Source organism: Aquarana catesbeiana, linkage group LG07, assembly GCF_042186555.1.
Source record: "Aquarana catesbeiana isolate 2022-GZ linkage group LG07, ASM4218655v1, whole genome shotgun sequence".
Classification (NCBI taxonomy): Eukaryota; Metazoa; Chordata; class Amphibia; order Anura; family Ranidae; genus Aquarana; species Aquarana catesbeiana.
In genome coordinates this window covers 131,368,441-131,384,567 of record NC_133330.1, presented here as the reverse complement: position 1 = coordinate 131,384,567, position 16,127 = coordinate 131,368,441, and the positions used below count along the sequence as shown (strand labels likewise).

At 43.2% G+C, this 16,127-nt stretch overlaps 1 protein-coding gene across 2 annotated transcripts in view; it reads right to left on the bottom strand.

The window, feature by feature from the left end:
* The window catches only part of OGN (osteoglycin), a 569,783-nt gene that overhangs the window by 188,362 nt on the left and 365,294 nt on the right, over nucleotides 1-16,127 (bottom strand). For both annotated transcript variants that reach the window (XM_073592675.1, XM_073592674.1), the window contains exon 2: nucleotides 6,608-6,698. In XM_073592675.1, the coding sequence (XP_073448776.1) occupies nucleotides 6,608-6,698 (91 nt within the window). The remainder of the gene's footprint in view (nucleotides 1-6,607; nucleotides 6,699-16,127) is intronic.

Below are 16,127 nucleotides of genomic sequence, written 5' to 3'. Positions count from 1 at the left end.
AGGAAAACGCAAAATTGAAATGCTTCATCCGTAAACAAATGACAGCTGGCTGGATATCTGATAATTGTGCTGCACAGCAATAAAAGCTTGTGAAATGAATAATACAGTAATTTAACAGTGACATAATATAAGAGCAGTGACATAATATAAAAGCATTTTATAAAAACATTAATATATGCACACAAAGGGATAAAATATTATGTACATATACGTGTGTGTGTGGGCATATGCACACATGCGCACAATTGCAGATGTGTATGCATACATGACCGCACACACACATACATACAGATGCGCAGACATGTATCACGCACAGTGATAACAAGATAGCTTTAATTAAAAATAATATAAAATAATGTAAAAATGACATATTAAGTTGTAGATGTAGACATATATGTGATTAATAGGTCAGGATTGCTATGGAATAGATGGAACAGAATCAAAGCATTTTTCAACTCATGTTGAAATTAACGATCAATATGCAAGGGATGGATCAATGTGATATCTTATGTCAGAATAATCAGGGGTTTCAAGAAAGCATTAAAAAAATATTAATTAATCAGTTAATCAATAGGATTATGAAGATAAATTATAATTTAGAGATAAATTAAATAATGAAAAAATTATAAAAAAATTATGAAAAAATTGTGAAAAGATTAAATTATTATTAAATGTGGCAATCAGATGTTTTAGTAAGATATATATGGAGACATGATACAATGAAAAAGAGACAAGTCATCATTATTAGTTGAATCAACTATTACGTCATAGAAATAATGATATCAACAGTTGATCAACAAAGAATAATTAATAATTAAAGATTATATGATGGTATTTACTTCAAGTTCCTCGTTGAGCCCATTGGGCGCGAGGGTTTCCAAAGTAAATATCCCGAACGTTTCACTTTCGCATAATCTGGAGAAACGTTCGGCTTCAGACAGACCCCTGGGTATGGCTTCTATCACCCATACCCACAAGCCCGTCGTGGACTGGCCGTGGTGCTCCAGAAAGTGATGTGTCATGCTGTGTTCATCACAACCAACTTCCACAAAACGGCGGTGTTTACCAAAGCGCTGTCTCAGTGAACGAATGGTGCAAACAACATACAGCAGCTTACAGGGGCATATAAGACAACTGTTGATATAATTATTTCTATGAATTAATAGTTGATTCAACTAATAATGATGACTTGTCTCTTTTTATTTGTATCATGTCTCCATATATATCTTACTAAAACAATTGATTGCCACATTTAATAATAGTTAATCTTTTCATAATTTTTTCATAATTTTTTTATATTTTTTTTTAAATTTTTTCATTATTTAGTTTTTCATTATTTAATTTATCCCTATATTATAATTTAATCTTCATTATCCTATTAATTAACTAATTAATAATTTTTTAATTTTTTCTTGAATCCCCTGATTATTCTGACATAAGATATCACTTTGATCCATGCTTTGCATATTAATCGTTAATTTCATCTTGTACTTTGAACGTGAGTTAAAAAAAATTCTTTGATTCTGTCCCACCTATTTCATAGCAATCCTGACCTATTAATCACATTTTTTGTCTACATCTACAACCTAATATGTCATTTTTACATAATTTTTATATTATTTTTAATTATAGCTATCTTGTTATCACTGTGCGTGATACATGTCTGCGCATCTGTATGTATGTGTGTCTGCACTCATGTATGCATACACATCTGCAGTTGTGCGCGTGTGCGTGTGCATATGCCCGCACACACACGTATATATTCATAATATTTTATCCGTTTTGGGGCATATATTAATGTTTTTATCAAATGTTTTTATATTATGTCACTGCTCTTATATTATGTCACTGTTTATGTCACTGTTTAATTACTGTATTATTCATTTCACAAGCTTTTATTGCTGTGCAGCACAATTATCAGATATCCAGCCAGTTGTTATTTGTTTACAGATGGAGCATTTCAATTTCACCCCTTCCTTTCCCCTATACACTTGAGAAAGGAGCATGCATGTGCCATACGGACTTTGCGCATGCTCTGAAACGCGTTGTGTTTCCTCTGACCTCACTGACGTCACGCGCTGTTCCACGAGTAGATCGTTAACATTTTAACCATAGGACATAGCTGGCTTCCTCTCCAGCTCCTTGCGGCTCACATAGCCTGGATTTGGCACTCCCTGGAACATGCTTTAGACACCGGCAACACCTCTATGAATACATCTGTACTTATATGTAAGTGTTGAATACTTTATTGTACTACACATTAAATATTGCACTCAGAGGCGCTTTTCTGTTTTTTGTTTTTTTCCATGTTGATCCTGAGTTGGCTTCACTCCTGAGAAGAGCAGCCCTTAGTGCGTTTCCATATAGACTTTACCATCCTTATCCAGCTTCCTGGATCCACTACTCAGTATCTCCTATAACTGATTGGACTTTTTATATTTACTTGTGGACTTTTTACAATTGATTTATCCAGTCCAGCCTTTTTCTACTCGTTTTTATTGAATTGAATGGGAATTACTGTACCGGTATCCTGAGCGCTAGCATTTGCTGTTTTTTTTTTTTTCTCATCCGCAGAGAGACGTGTGAAGCCCAACCGCATGGGTTCTACTTCACTGGCAGACTCGGTACCAGGAGGCATGGGAGGTGAGGGAGGCAAGGGCACTCCTTAAAGGAAGGTCTCTCTCGGAGTTTGAAGTCAATGAGAATGGCAAACATGATCTTCTCCAGATATGTAGGTATGTCTCGGGCTGCTATCTCATTTTTGATGTTATCTGAGAGCATGAGAAAAAGCAGCCACAAGGGCCTTATTGTTCCAAGCAACCTCTGCTGCCAGAGTACGGAATTCAATGGCGTAATCGGCAACAGTTCTCGTACTCTGTTTGATGGACTTGAGACTCTTGGCAGCAGAAGTGGAGCATACAGGAACATCAAAAAATCTTTTAAAGGAAACCACAAACTCTGGGTAACTCAGGACAATGGGTTTTTGTGTCTCCCATAGAGGGTTTGCCCAGGCCAAAGCTCTATCAGGAATCAAAGAAATAATGAAGCCTACTTTGCTTCTGTTCATGAGAAATGCCTGGGGTAGCATCTCAAAGTATATCCCAACCTGGATGAGAAACCCTATGCATTGAACTGGATCACCCCGAAATTGCTGGGGAAGTGGAATGGAACCAGGCACACCTCTTACAGGAGGTAATATTCGAGGCGGGTGCCTGCACAAAGACTGGAGCAGCAGCAGGGACGCCCAGCAACACAGGTTGTACCGGAACAGCCACAGTGGGAGGATCCAGGTGAGCAGTGTGAATCAGAAGTGTCTGTAATGCTATCTCAAACTGATCCATGCGGTAATCCTGCTCATTCAACCTGGAAAAAATATTACCACTAGGTGGATTGTCTGCATCTTCTGAATTCATGGCCTTCGCCTACTGTCAGGAACCATGAAACAGACGGAATCAAAAAAATGCCACAAAAATCACACCTTTTAATAAAATGGTAAAACTGGTACAACTGGTAAACATAGTCAAAACATAGCCAGGGTTCAGCAGCCAAATCAGATAGTCAGAGCAAGGCAGGAAATCAGGAAGCCAAAGATCAGCATAGTCAGAGGCAGCAGACAGGATCAGGAACCAGAAGGGACGTCAGCCAGGCAAGTCTTCAACAGGAACACAGCAGAGAGTCTCTAGATATGTTGACCAAGGCAAAGGCATTGAAGAAATGAACCAGGTATTTTAAATAGTCAGAAGGGGCTGGCTGTGGGCTTGACTGACAAGCAGGAGATCAACATGTGAGCCACTGTGGAACGATGAGTACTGGCAATAAACTGACAGCTGAGCAACCTGAGCACAGAGAAGGAAGGGCTGAGAGCCCAGCCCTGACATGTACATGGAGGCCCCGACATTCAGAGGAGGATGTAACTTTCTCCACTAGAGCCACTCCATCTCCGTCTCTAGTGCTGTATGGTTAGGATTGAGTTCACCTGCTGGTGGCACTATCCTGTTCTGGGCTGTTTGCTGCAGCTCCAGTGTACACCAGCAGGTGTCTCCCAGGAGTCAGCAGGCTGTGGTAATCAGGGACATTAGTGTTCAGCTGCCGGTGGGCTACTTAAGGCTGCTCCTCCCTTGCCCCAGCGCATCACAATTCTGATCCCTTCCTTGCTACTCATTTGTTCCTGATTGCCAGATCCAGCCTGCACTCCTCTGCCTTGCTCTTGCCCCCACTGCCTAGCCCCCCTACCCCAACAGTGCTGCCAATTTCCCTCCTGTCCTTACTGCCGGGAGATGCAAGCACACAATAGGATCCTTCAGGATGGAGAGTGGGGGAAGGGATCAGTAAATATGTCAAATTTACCAACCCCTTTCCTGAATGAACACAATGAGTGATCAGTACTGATCACTCACTGCGTTCATTCATAACTGAAGCATAATAAACTGTGTTTATTTGGGAGGGGGCCCTGTCAGGTTGGCTGTATGGTGCCCCATGGTTTCTTACAGCAGCCCTGGGGGAACCATCAATCACACCATTCACACCTGTAGCATGTCTGCAGTCTCTGATGATATCCTATAGTATGTCTGCAGTCTCTGACCATCTCCTGTAGTATGTCTGCAGTCTCTGACCGATCCTGTAGTATGTCTGCAGTCTCTGACCGATCCTGTAGTATGTCTGCAGTCTCTGATCATCTCCTGTAGTATTTCTGCAGTCTCTGACCATCTCCTGTAGTACGTTTGCAGTCTCTGACTATCTCCTGTAGTTTGTCTACAGTCTCTGACCATCTCTTGTAATATGTTTTCAGTCTCTGGCCGTCTCCGGTAGTATTTCTGCAGTCTCTGACCGTCTCTTGTAGTATATCTGCAGTCTGATCATTTCCTGTAGTATGTCTGCAGTCTGACCATCTCCTGTGGTAGTTCTGCAGTCTCTAATAAGCACCACGCTGCATGTAGTGGCCTGACTGACTGCTCACTGTGGAGTGAAGACAAGTTGTTAGACATTACATTTTTGGTAAATTGACAATGTTGCTGGATGTGGGCCTGTAATGTGACTGTCTCCTTGCTGGATTGGGCCATCTCTTTGCTGAATATAAGGGAATGTCTCCTTGCTGAATATATGGGGATGTCTCCTTGCTGGATGGGGTTGTCTCCCTGGTGGATGGGGTTGTCTCCTTGGTGGATGGGGATGTCTCTTTGCTGGATTGGGATGTCTCTTTGAATATATGGGGATGTCTCTGCTGGATTGGGCTATCTCTTTTCTGAATATAGGGGATGTCCCTCTGCTGGATTGGGCTGTCTCTTTGCTGGACTGGGCTGTCTCTTTGCTATATGGGGACATCTCTTTGGATGGGGATGTCTCTTTGCTGGTTTGGGATCTCTCTTTGCTAAATATATGAGGATGTTTTTGCTGGATTGGGCTGTCTCTTTGCTAGATTGGGACATCTCTTTTCTGAATATATGGGGTTGTCTCTTTGCTGAATGGGGCTGTCTCTTTGCTATATGGGGACATCTCTTTGCTGGATGGGGATGTCTCTTTGCTTTTTTGGGATGTCTCTTTGCTAAATATGTATGTGACAGTGATATCTTTGCTGGATTGGGCCATCTCTTTGCTAGATTGGGCCATCTCTTTGCTTAATATATGGGGACGTCGCTTTGCTGAATGGGGCTGTCTCTTTGCTGGATTGGGCTGTCTCTTTGCTGGATTGGGCCATGTCTTTGCTGGGTTGAGATGTTTCTTTGCTGAATATATGGGGATGTCTCTGCTGGATTGGACTGTCTCTTTGCTGGACTGGGCTGTCCTTTTGTTAAATATATATAGATGTCTCTTTGCTGGATTGGGATGTCTCTTTGAATATATGGGGATGTCTTTTTGCTGGATTTAGTTGTCTCTTTGTATGGATATGTCTCCTTTCTGGATTGGGCTGTCTCTTTGCTGAATATATGGGGATGTCGCTTTGCTAGATTGGGCTGTCTCTTTGCTATATGGGGACATCTCTTTGCTGGATTGGGTTGTCTCTTTGCTGAATATATGTGGATGTCTCTTTGTTCGATTGGGCTTTCTCTTTGCTGAATATATGTGGATGTCTCTTTGCTGGATTGGGCTGTCTCTTTGCTCTATGGGGACATCTCTTTGTTGGACTGGGCTGTCTTTTTGCTATATGGAGACATCTATTTGCTGGATTGGGCTGTCTCTTTGCTGGATTGGGATGTATCTTTGCTGAATACATGGGGATGTCTCTTTGCTGCATTGGGATGTCTCTTTGCTGAATATATGGGGCTGTCTCTTTGCTGAATATATGGGGCTGATGACTTGGAATACACTTTTCATTTTCATATATTAAGTTGTAAGAGTGTTCAAATAAAACTGGGTGCACTGAAGGACTTGTTGGATTGCCATTGGGTGGATTTGATGGGACAGCCAGTGGGTGTGCCCTGGGAAATGTTGGTGGTCAGGCCTAGGGGGCCCAGCCCTAAAGCTGTGTAAAGGGCCCCAAAATTTCTGATGGCTGTCCTGCTTTTAATAAACATTAGTGAACAAAAAGCATACAGGAACATATTTTATCTTTATTAATATTACTACTTTTATACAATAATTTATGTATAGGAAGAAATTCAGAAGCTACCTTTAATTTCTGTAACATCTGTGGAATCAGTGACACCTTTTTTTTCTTCATCACGTTTAAATCTTCTCTTTGAAATTATAAGTCCATTTTTCTGTTAAAGCAACACAAATATGGATTGTTAGACTGACCAAACCAAGGAAAACACCCTTTAACCTATGACTCCCTAGTTTATGATAGCCTTCACAGAGATACTGACACTCAAACCCTAAATGAAAAGATAAGTTCACCTTCGGGAACATATTACATATTCTACCCATTTTTAGAGTAGAACAAGTAACATGTTCCCGCTCCTGCAGTGGCTCATCGGTCCGAGCCCTCTGTGTGACAGCAGTACGGCAAAGAAGTTACTCGTACCAGCTGTGACTTTTTGAAAAGAGCGTGGCCGTGCAAGGCGATAATCTTTCTTTATTTCATGATAGTCGATTACACTGTGTTTTATGCTGCAAGACAGGTACATCAATTTGAACCACTGTACCTTTTATAAATTAAGTGCGAGCGCTACTTAAATGATACATTTGACTTGATCAATTTCATGGTGCATACTCATGGAAGATTGGAGATTTAAGTTAGCTGCTGCAGGATTGATATTTTTTCCCCCTTGTGCGCTGTGGATTATTTTGTCTATATCTAATTAACGATGGCCACTGCATGATGGTTGGCAATGTGGGCCTCTTACAGAGCTCAGGGATACATACCTTATCTGCATTAAGCACTTGCCGACTCGCAGCAGCATATGTACAGACACAGTAGCGTACCTATACGTCGGGGCTTTTGTCTGGCTCCGCTCGTGCATGTGTGTGTGCACCCAGAAACCTGAGCTGTTATTCCCTGCAGCACAAGCCAATCGGATGGTCCCAGCAAATGGCCAGGACCTGCTGATTTGCTAAGATAATGACAGCCCTGTGTTGGTAAACTACAGACAGCAGCGATGTGCCATTTCTTTTCTCCCTGCAAAGCTGTAAAAACAGCACACGGTACACAAAGTAAACATTGTTTAGCACACAGTTAATCTCTTGATTGCCCCTAAATGTTATTCTCTTCCCAGCCAGTGTCTTTAGTATAGAGACAGTATATAGTATTAGCACTGATCACTGTATTAGGGTCACTGGTGATGTCAGGTCAGTTAGTGTCAGATTGTTTGCCACACTATCACAGTGCCACTATAAGTCACTGATCATCGCCATTACTAGTAAAAAAAAAAATACAAAATCCAGTATATACTGTATACCATCGTTTGTAGATGCAATAACTTTCACGTAAAACCAATTAATGTACGCTTATTTTGTTTTACCAAAAACTTGTAGCAGAATACAATTTGGTCTACATTTATGAAGAAATTTGTTTATTTTTGTTTTGGATATGTTTTATAGTGGAAAGTAAAAAATATATATAAAAAAAAAATCAGTCTTTTTTCATCTATATAGTAAAAAAATAAGAAACCCAGTCATGATTGAATAACACAAAAAAAAGCTCTTTTTGGGTGTAAAAATCATATAAATTTAATTTGGGTACAGAATTGCATGATCGCGCATTTACCAGTTATAGTAGCACAGTGCTAAATATCAATAATTGGCCTGGTCATAAGGGGGGTAAAACCTTCAGGAGATCAAATGGTTAATTAAATGTATGAAGAATACTTTTTATTTTTCTAGGCTTTTTTTGGTAAGAGGATTTAAATGGAAGAGAATTGCCTTTGGGTAGTTGTTGAGAAAGAAACCGGCTATATAGTATATGACCTCACCTACAATATCTCTGTCTAGTAGTTGAAAAGTTTTGGGTAGTCCTAGATAACAAAAAACATGGTTCCTTTGGGGCTTGTTTACACCTGCGTCAAAATGTGACATTGAACACACTTTTTAAAGCACTCTGAATGCCAATCAAAGCACCTGTCTCTAATAAAATATTTATCTTACAGTCTTGTTCACACATTGTGTTTGCTTTGCTTCACTTCAAAAATGATACCCCATGTTGCTTTCTTGGTGCTTCAAAGCGCCTCCAAAGCCTCCATAAAAGTCTGATGACAACACTCGCTTGCAGCACCTGAAGCTTTTTAGGGGCTTTTATTCAGTAGTAGTTTCATTTTGTAGGTATTGCAGGTATGAGATATCTCAGTATGCACTGGGAAACCAGTAAGCGAACTGGAAAGACGTCTGGATGTGTCTGGTGCAGATTTCACATCTGGTGCTCAGCGTGGAGCAGCAGGAAGGTGAGTGGGGTCTGGACTGGAGTGGAGCAACTAACAGACAGAGCATGTGTGTAACATGGGAATGCTATAGCACAGGGGTCTTCAAACTACGGCCCTCCAGTTATTCAGGAACTACTAATTTCCATCATGCCTAGTCATGTCTGTGAATGCCAGAGTTTTACAATGCCTCATGGGATGTGTAGTTGCACAACAGCTAGAGGGCCATAGTTTGAAGATCCCTGCTATAGCAGAAGGTAAGTGGGGACCAGAGAGAGAGGACTGAGTGGCAGAGAATTAGCAGAGCTGGGGGACTGGAGCAGGAGAAACTAGCAGATGTCACATATGATAAGCAGCATGTGAGCAATAAAGCGGGAGGTGAGAAGCGACCAGAGACTGAGGAGGATCAGTAAATAGAAGGATCAGCAGAGCTGGGGGTTACTACAGAGCGGGGGATCTGCAAAGCTAGGGATACTACTGAGTGAGGCATCAGCAGATCTGGGGTTACAAGTAAGCAGGGGATCTGCTGAATGAGGGTACTAATAAGCTGGGGATCTTCTGAACAAGGGTACTAATAAACTGGGGATCTGCTGAACAGGGGTATTAATAAACTGGGGATCTCCTGAGTGGGAGTATTACTGAGCCAGGGTTTTACTGCACCCCTAAACAAAATGAAAAATCAACACAAACACATGGTATTTGCCAAGCTTCAAAAAAGCATCACCGAAGCATCAAAAAAGCATGTTGAAGCGGTTGGTGCTTTAATGTGTGGCCAACAATGTTCTGAGACTGTAGCAATCATAGTGGGGAGGGTAGGTATGAGCCAAACACCCCCCCCACCCCCAGTTCGGTTCACACCAGAACCTGCAAAAGGACCGAAAGTTTGCATGAACTTTAGAACCCCATTAAAGTCTATGGGACTCGAACGCTCGAAATCAAAAGTGCTAATTTTAAAGGCTAATATGCAAGTTAATTGTCCTAAAAAGGGTTTAGGGACCCGGGTCCTGCCCCAGGGGACATGTATCAATGCAAAAAAAGTTTTAAAAACGGCTGTTTTTTTGGGAGCAGTGATTTTTATGATGCTTAAAGTAAAAAAAAAAGTGAAATATTTCTTTAAATATCATAGCTGGGGGTGTCTATAGTATGCCTGTAAAGTGGCGCGTGTTTCCCGTGCTTAGAACAGTCCCTGCACAAAATGACATTTTTAAAGGAATAAAAGTAATTTAAAACTGCTTACGGCTTTAATGTAATGTCGGGTCCCGGCAATATGGATGAAAATCAGTGAGACAAACGGCATGGGTACACCCACCGCCCAGTCTATTACCAGGCCCTTTGGGTCTTGTATGGATATTAAGGGGAATCCCGCACCCAAATTGAAAAAAGGAAAGGCGTGGGGCCCCAGGCCCTATATACTCTGAACAGCAGTATACAGGCGGTGCAAACAAGACAGGGAATGTAGGTTTGTTGTTAAGTAGAATCTGTTTGTAATTTTGAACTGGTACATTTTTAAAGTGTAGCTCCAGCCAAAAAATCTATTTTAAAGGTTTTTGGAATACAAAGGGAAGGGTTTTCACCCCTGTAACATTTGTGTTGCTGTCTGTGCACCTCTTCAGAAGATTTCACCTTACTTTCTGTACCAATGACAAACGTTTTTTGAAAATTTTGGGTTTTTAGTGAAACAAGGATTGGTGATAAAGCATCAGTGAATACGAGACACGTTTTTCCCATATTAACTCTTACAGGAGAGAATTTCCCTTCCTAGTGGTAGATTTCATCTCACTTCCTGTTGTCTCCTTCCGTTTGCAAGTAGGAGCCGTTTGTAAGTTGGATTCTTGAAAGTAGGGGCCTGCCCTATATAGGGATGCGCTTCGTGTTTGAATTGAACGCATGTTGGACTCGAACATCACCTGTTCGGTTGTTCACCAAATTACGAACGATATGGGCCGTTTGCGCCAAATTCGAGTGGCGCGTCACAGCCCATAATTCACTGCGGCATCGCAGTGCATTGCTGGCTGATGATTGGCCAAGCATGCACTATGACCCGCATGCTTGGCCAATCACAGCACCATCTGTAAAGAGAGCTGTAATTGGCCAAAGTCAAGGTGGCTTTGGCCAATTATGGCTCAGGGGATTTAGTACACGCCCCACACTATAAGGTCGCCTGCACGGTGGCCCTGTGTAGTGTGTTCCGGCATTGAGAGAGAGATAGACAGAGAGACAGTGTCATTTGATTTAAGTTAGATAGATTAGGCAGGCAAGTCAGTTAGCTGCACTTACAGTGTATTGTGTATGTATATATATATATATATATATATATATATATATATATATATATCTCCTAGGTGCTGTGTGTGTGTATATATATATATATATATATATATATATATATACACACTGTATTCAGTTTAGCTAGATCCGTTCCTGTTATTCTCTTCCTACTACTGACAGGCAAGCCGGTGTTTTTACAGTATTTACAGCTACCTGAAGAAAATTGCTGGTGTTCTTCTGATCCTATTAGCTACAGTATTTACAGTTAATGTAGTGCGTCCTCTGCACAGTGGGCACCTAAAGCTACCTAAACAAAATTAGTGGTGTTCTTCTGATCCTATTAGTACAGTACCACAGGCAGCTGCAGTATTTACACGTTAGTGTAGTGCATTCTCTGCACAGTGTGCACCTGAAGCTACCTGAAGAAAATTAGTGGTGTTCTTCTGATCCTATTAGTACAGTACAGCAGGCATCTGCAATTTTTACAAGTTAGCGTAGAGCGTCCTCTGCACAGTGTGCACCTAAAGCTACCTGAAGAAAATTAGCCGTGTTCTTCTGATCCTATTAGTACAGTACCGCAGGACGCTGCAGTATTTACAAGTTAGTGTAGTGCGTTCTCTGCACACTGTGCACCTAAAGCTACCTGAAGAAAATTAGTGGTGTTCTTTTGATCCTATTAGTACAGTACTGCAGGCAGCTGCAGTATTTACAAGTTAGTGTAGTGCGTCCTCTGCACAGTGTGCACCTAAACCTACCTGAAGAAAATTAGTGGTGTTCTTCTGATCCTATTAGTACAGTACCACAGGCAGTTGCAGTATTTACAAGTTAGTGTAGTGCGTTCTCTGCACAGTGTGCCCCTAAAGCTACCTGAACAAAATTAGTGGTGTTCTTCTGATCCTATTAGTACAGTACCGCAGGCAGCTGTAGTATTTACAAGTTAGTGTAGTGCGTCCTCTGCACAGTGTGCACCTAAAGCTACTTGAAGAAAATTATTGGTGTTCTTCTGATCCTATTAATACCACAGGCAGGCAGCTACTGCATTTACAGTTAGTGTAGTGTGTCCTCTGCACAGTGTGCACCTAAAGCTACCTGGAGACAATTGCTGTTGTTCTGCTCCTATTAATACCACAGGCAGGCAGCTTCAGTATTTACAGTTAATGCACTGTGTACTCTGCACAGTGTGCACCTAAAGCTACATGAAGAAAATTAGTGGTGTTCTTCTGATCCTATTAATACCACAGGCAGGCAGCTACAGCATTTACAGTTAGTGTAGTGCGTCCTCTGCACAGTGTGCACCTAAAGCTACCTGGAGACAATTGCTGTTGTTCTGCTCCTATTAATACCACAGGCAGGCAGCTACAGTATTTATAGTTAGTGTACTGTGTCCTCTGCACAGTGTGCACCTAAAGATACCTGAATAAAATTGGTGGTGTTCTTCTGATCCTATTAATACCACAGGCAGGCAGCTACAGTATTTACAGTTAGTGTACTGAGTCCTCTGCACAGTGTGCACCTAAAGCTACCTGAAGAAAATTTCTGTTGTTCTGCTCCTATTAATACCACAGACAGGCAACTACAGTATTTACAGTTAGTGTACTGTGTCCTCTGCAGTGTGCACCTAAAGCTACCTGAATAAAATTGCTGTTGTTCTGCTCCTATTAATACCACAGGCAGGCAGCTACAGTATTTACAGTTAGTGTACTGTGTCCTCTGCACAGTGTGCACCTAAAGCTACATGAAGAAAATTGGTGGTGTTCTTCTGATCCTATTAATACCACAGGCAGGCAGCTACAGTATTTACAGTTAGTGTACTGTGTCCTCTGCACGGTGTGCACCTAAAGCTACCTGAAGACAATTGGTGGTGTTCTCATACTAATAATACTACAGGCAGGCAGTTGATTCTGCTAGCTGCAGTATCAGTATATATATATATATATATATATATATATATATATCCCAGCTTTGTGTTTACAGTCCCAAGAAACCCATGGACTTGTAAGTGGCTGGGAGGAGGTGGCTGCAGATCATGTCGACCTAGAGGACTCCGGACCGAATGCCTCAGCAAACCTACGCTGCATGGCCTCTCTGATCCTGCAAAGCCTGCGGAAGGATCCTCGTATTCGTGGTATCAAGGAGAGGGATCAATACTGGCTGGCAACCCTCCTTGATCCACGTTACAAGGGCAATCTGCGGACCTTATCTTACCGTCGCAGAGGGAGCAGAGGATGAAACATCTTCAGGAGGCCTTGCAGAAAGGTCTGTGCAACGTGTTCCCAGAGACTGGGAGGTTACAAACTCCTGTTCCTGGACAACGTGTTGCTGAGGCTTCGGTCAGTCAAAGAAGGAGCGGTGGAGAAGGTGGCCGTCTGACCGATGTGTTCAGACAATTTTTAGTCCGCAGCCCCAAGGTATGATCGGTTCCAGCAACCATCGCCAGCGTCTGTTTTACATGGTGCAGGAATACCTAGGGGCAAGATCTGACTTGGACACCTTTCCCACCGAAAATCCTCTGGGTTACTGGGTCTTGAGGATGGATCACTGGCCAGAGCTTGCACAGTATGCAATTGAGCTACTGGCCTGTCGTGCATCCAGCGTTCTTTCGGAACGCACATTCAGCGCTGCTGGAAGTTTTTTAACCGATCACAGGGTGCGCCTGTCCACTGACTCGGTCGATCAATTGACCTTCATAAAAATGAATCAGTCTTGGATCACCACCAGCTACCAAGCACCTGATGCTGATGTAACCGAATAATTTTTTTTGAAATGTCAGATCCCTTCAAGACTGCCTATGCTGATGCTGAGTGACTATCCTGTTATGCTGAGTGACTATCCTCTTCCTCTTCAATGATCATGCTGATAGCTTGTAAGAATATTATTGGTTCTGGGCGCCGCCACCAGTGGCTAAGGCCCGATTTTTCAGCCCCTGTTCAACAGGGGCGTGTAATTACAATTTTTGATGCAAAATGGAATGGGCCCTGCTGTGAAATATTAGATCAAGAATTGTAATTACATGTCCCTGTTGAACAGGGGCAGAAAAATTGGGCCTTAGGCACTGGTGCCACAGCACTGCAACCCCTCACAGATGCTATAGTTGGAGCGCAGGAATGAGCCCTTCTGCAAAGTATTGCATCAAAAATTGTAATTACACGCCCCTGTTAAACAGGGGCTGAAAAATTTAGCCTTGGGCACTGGTGCTGGTGCCACAACACTGCAACCCCTCACAGATACTCTAGTTGGAGCGCAGGAATGAGCCCTGCTGCAAAGTATTGCATCAAAAATTGTAATTACACGCCCCTGTTAAACAGGGGCAGAAAAATTGCTACAACACTGCAACCCCTCACAGATGCTATAGTTGGAGCGCAGGAATGAGCCCTGCTGCAAAGTATTGCATCAAAAATTATAATTACACGCCCCTGTTAAACAGGGGCTGAAAAATTTTGCATTGGGCATTGGTAGCGGTACCCAGAACCAAAAATGTTCTTACAAGCTATCAGCATGAAAATTGAGGAGGAAGAGGATTGTGACTCGGCGTAACAGGATAGTCACTCAGCATCAGCATAGGCAGTCTTGAAGGGATCTTGGATTAAAAAAAAATCAATCAGTTACATCGGCATCAGGTGCTTGGTAGCTGGTGATCCAAGACTGATTCATTTTTATGAAGGTCAGCCGATCGACCGATTCAGTGGACAGGCGCACCCTGTGATTGGTTACAAAGCCTCCAGCAGGACTGAATGTGGTTTCCGAAAGAACGCTGGATGCAGGAAAGGCCAGTAGCTCAATTGCATACTGTGCAAGCTCTGGCCAGTGATCCATTCTCAAGACCCATGTTTCATCCTCTGCGCCCTCTGTGATGGCAAGATAAGGTCTGCAACCTTACCCTTGTAACATGGATCAAGGAGGGTTGCCAGCCAGTAATCATCCCGCCCCTTGATACCACGAATACGAGGATCCTTCCGCAGGCTTTGCAGGATCAAGGAGGCCATGCAGCGTAGGTTTGTTGAGGCATTTGGTCCAGAGTCCTCTGGGTCTGATCTGCAGCCACCTCCTCCCAGCAACGTATAAGTCCATGGGTTTCTTCGGACTGTAAATGATCCCTTGAAGACTGCTGCTGAAGATGAGTGCCAGGCTCCACCTCCATGCTGACACAATCCTCCTCCTTCTCTTCCTGTATGATCAGCGGGCACGCAGGAACACTGTCTGGATAAAGGGGGCCTTGAGAGGTAAGGGAGTCCTCCTCTTCCTCCCTCTGTTCTGCCTCAAATGCCCTGTCCATTATTCCACGCAGCGTGTGCTCCAACAGGTGGACAAGAGGGACAGTGTCACTGATGCATGCACTGTCACTGCTCACCATCCTCGTGACCTCCTCAAATGGTGACAGGACAGTTCATGCATCCCTGATCATAGCCCACTGGCATGGGGAAAAAAAACAAGGTCCCCTGATCCTGTCCTGGTGCCATAGTCGCAAAGGAACATGGCCAACATTGAGTTCCACCTGGTGGGCATGTCACAGATTAGGCGGTTCTTGGGCAGGTTAAATTCCTTTTGGAGGTCAGCCAGTCGAGCACTGGCATTATATGACCTGCGGAAATGCACGCAGACTTTCCTGGCCTGCCTCAGGACATCCTGTAAGCCTGGTTACCTGCCAATGAACCGCTGCACCACCAAGTTAAGGACGTGAGCCAAACGGGGCACATGGGTCAGTTGTCCCTGTCGGAGGGCAGAGAGGAGGTTGGTGCCATTGTCGCAAACCACCATTCCTGGCTTAAGCTGGCGTGGCGTCAACCACCTCTGAACCTGCCCCTGCAGAGCTTACAGAATCTCTGCCCCAGTGTGGCTCCTGTCCCCCAAGCACACCAGCTCAAGCACCGCATGGCATCTTTTTGCCTGCGTGCATGCGTAGCCCCTTGAACGCCTACGGAGCACCGCTGGTTCCGAGGACAAATCAGCACAGGAAGAGGCCATGGAGGAAGAAGAAGAAGAGGAGGGGGTGGAGGAGAAAGGGGTAGCAGAATCACCACTAGTAGAATTTTGGAGGTGTGGTGGTGGAACAACCTCCAACACTACTGCACC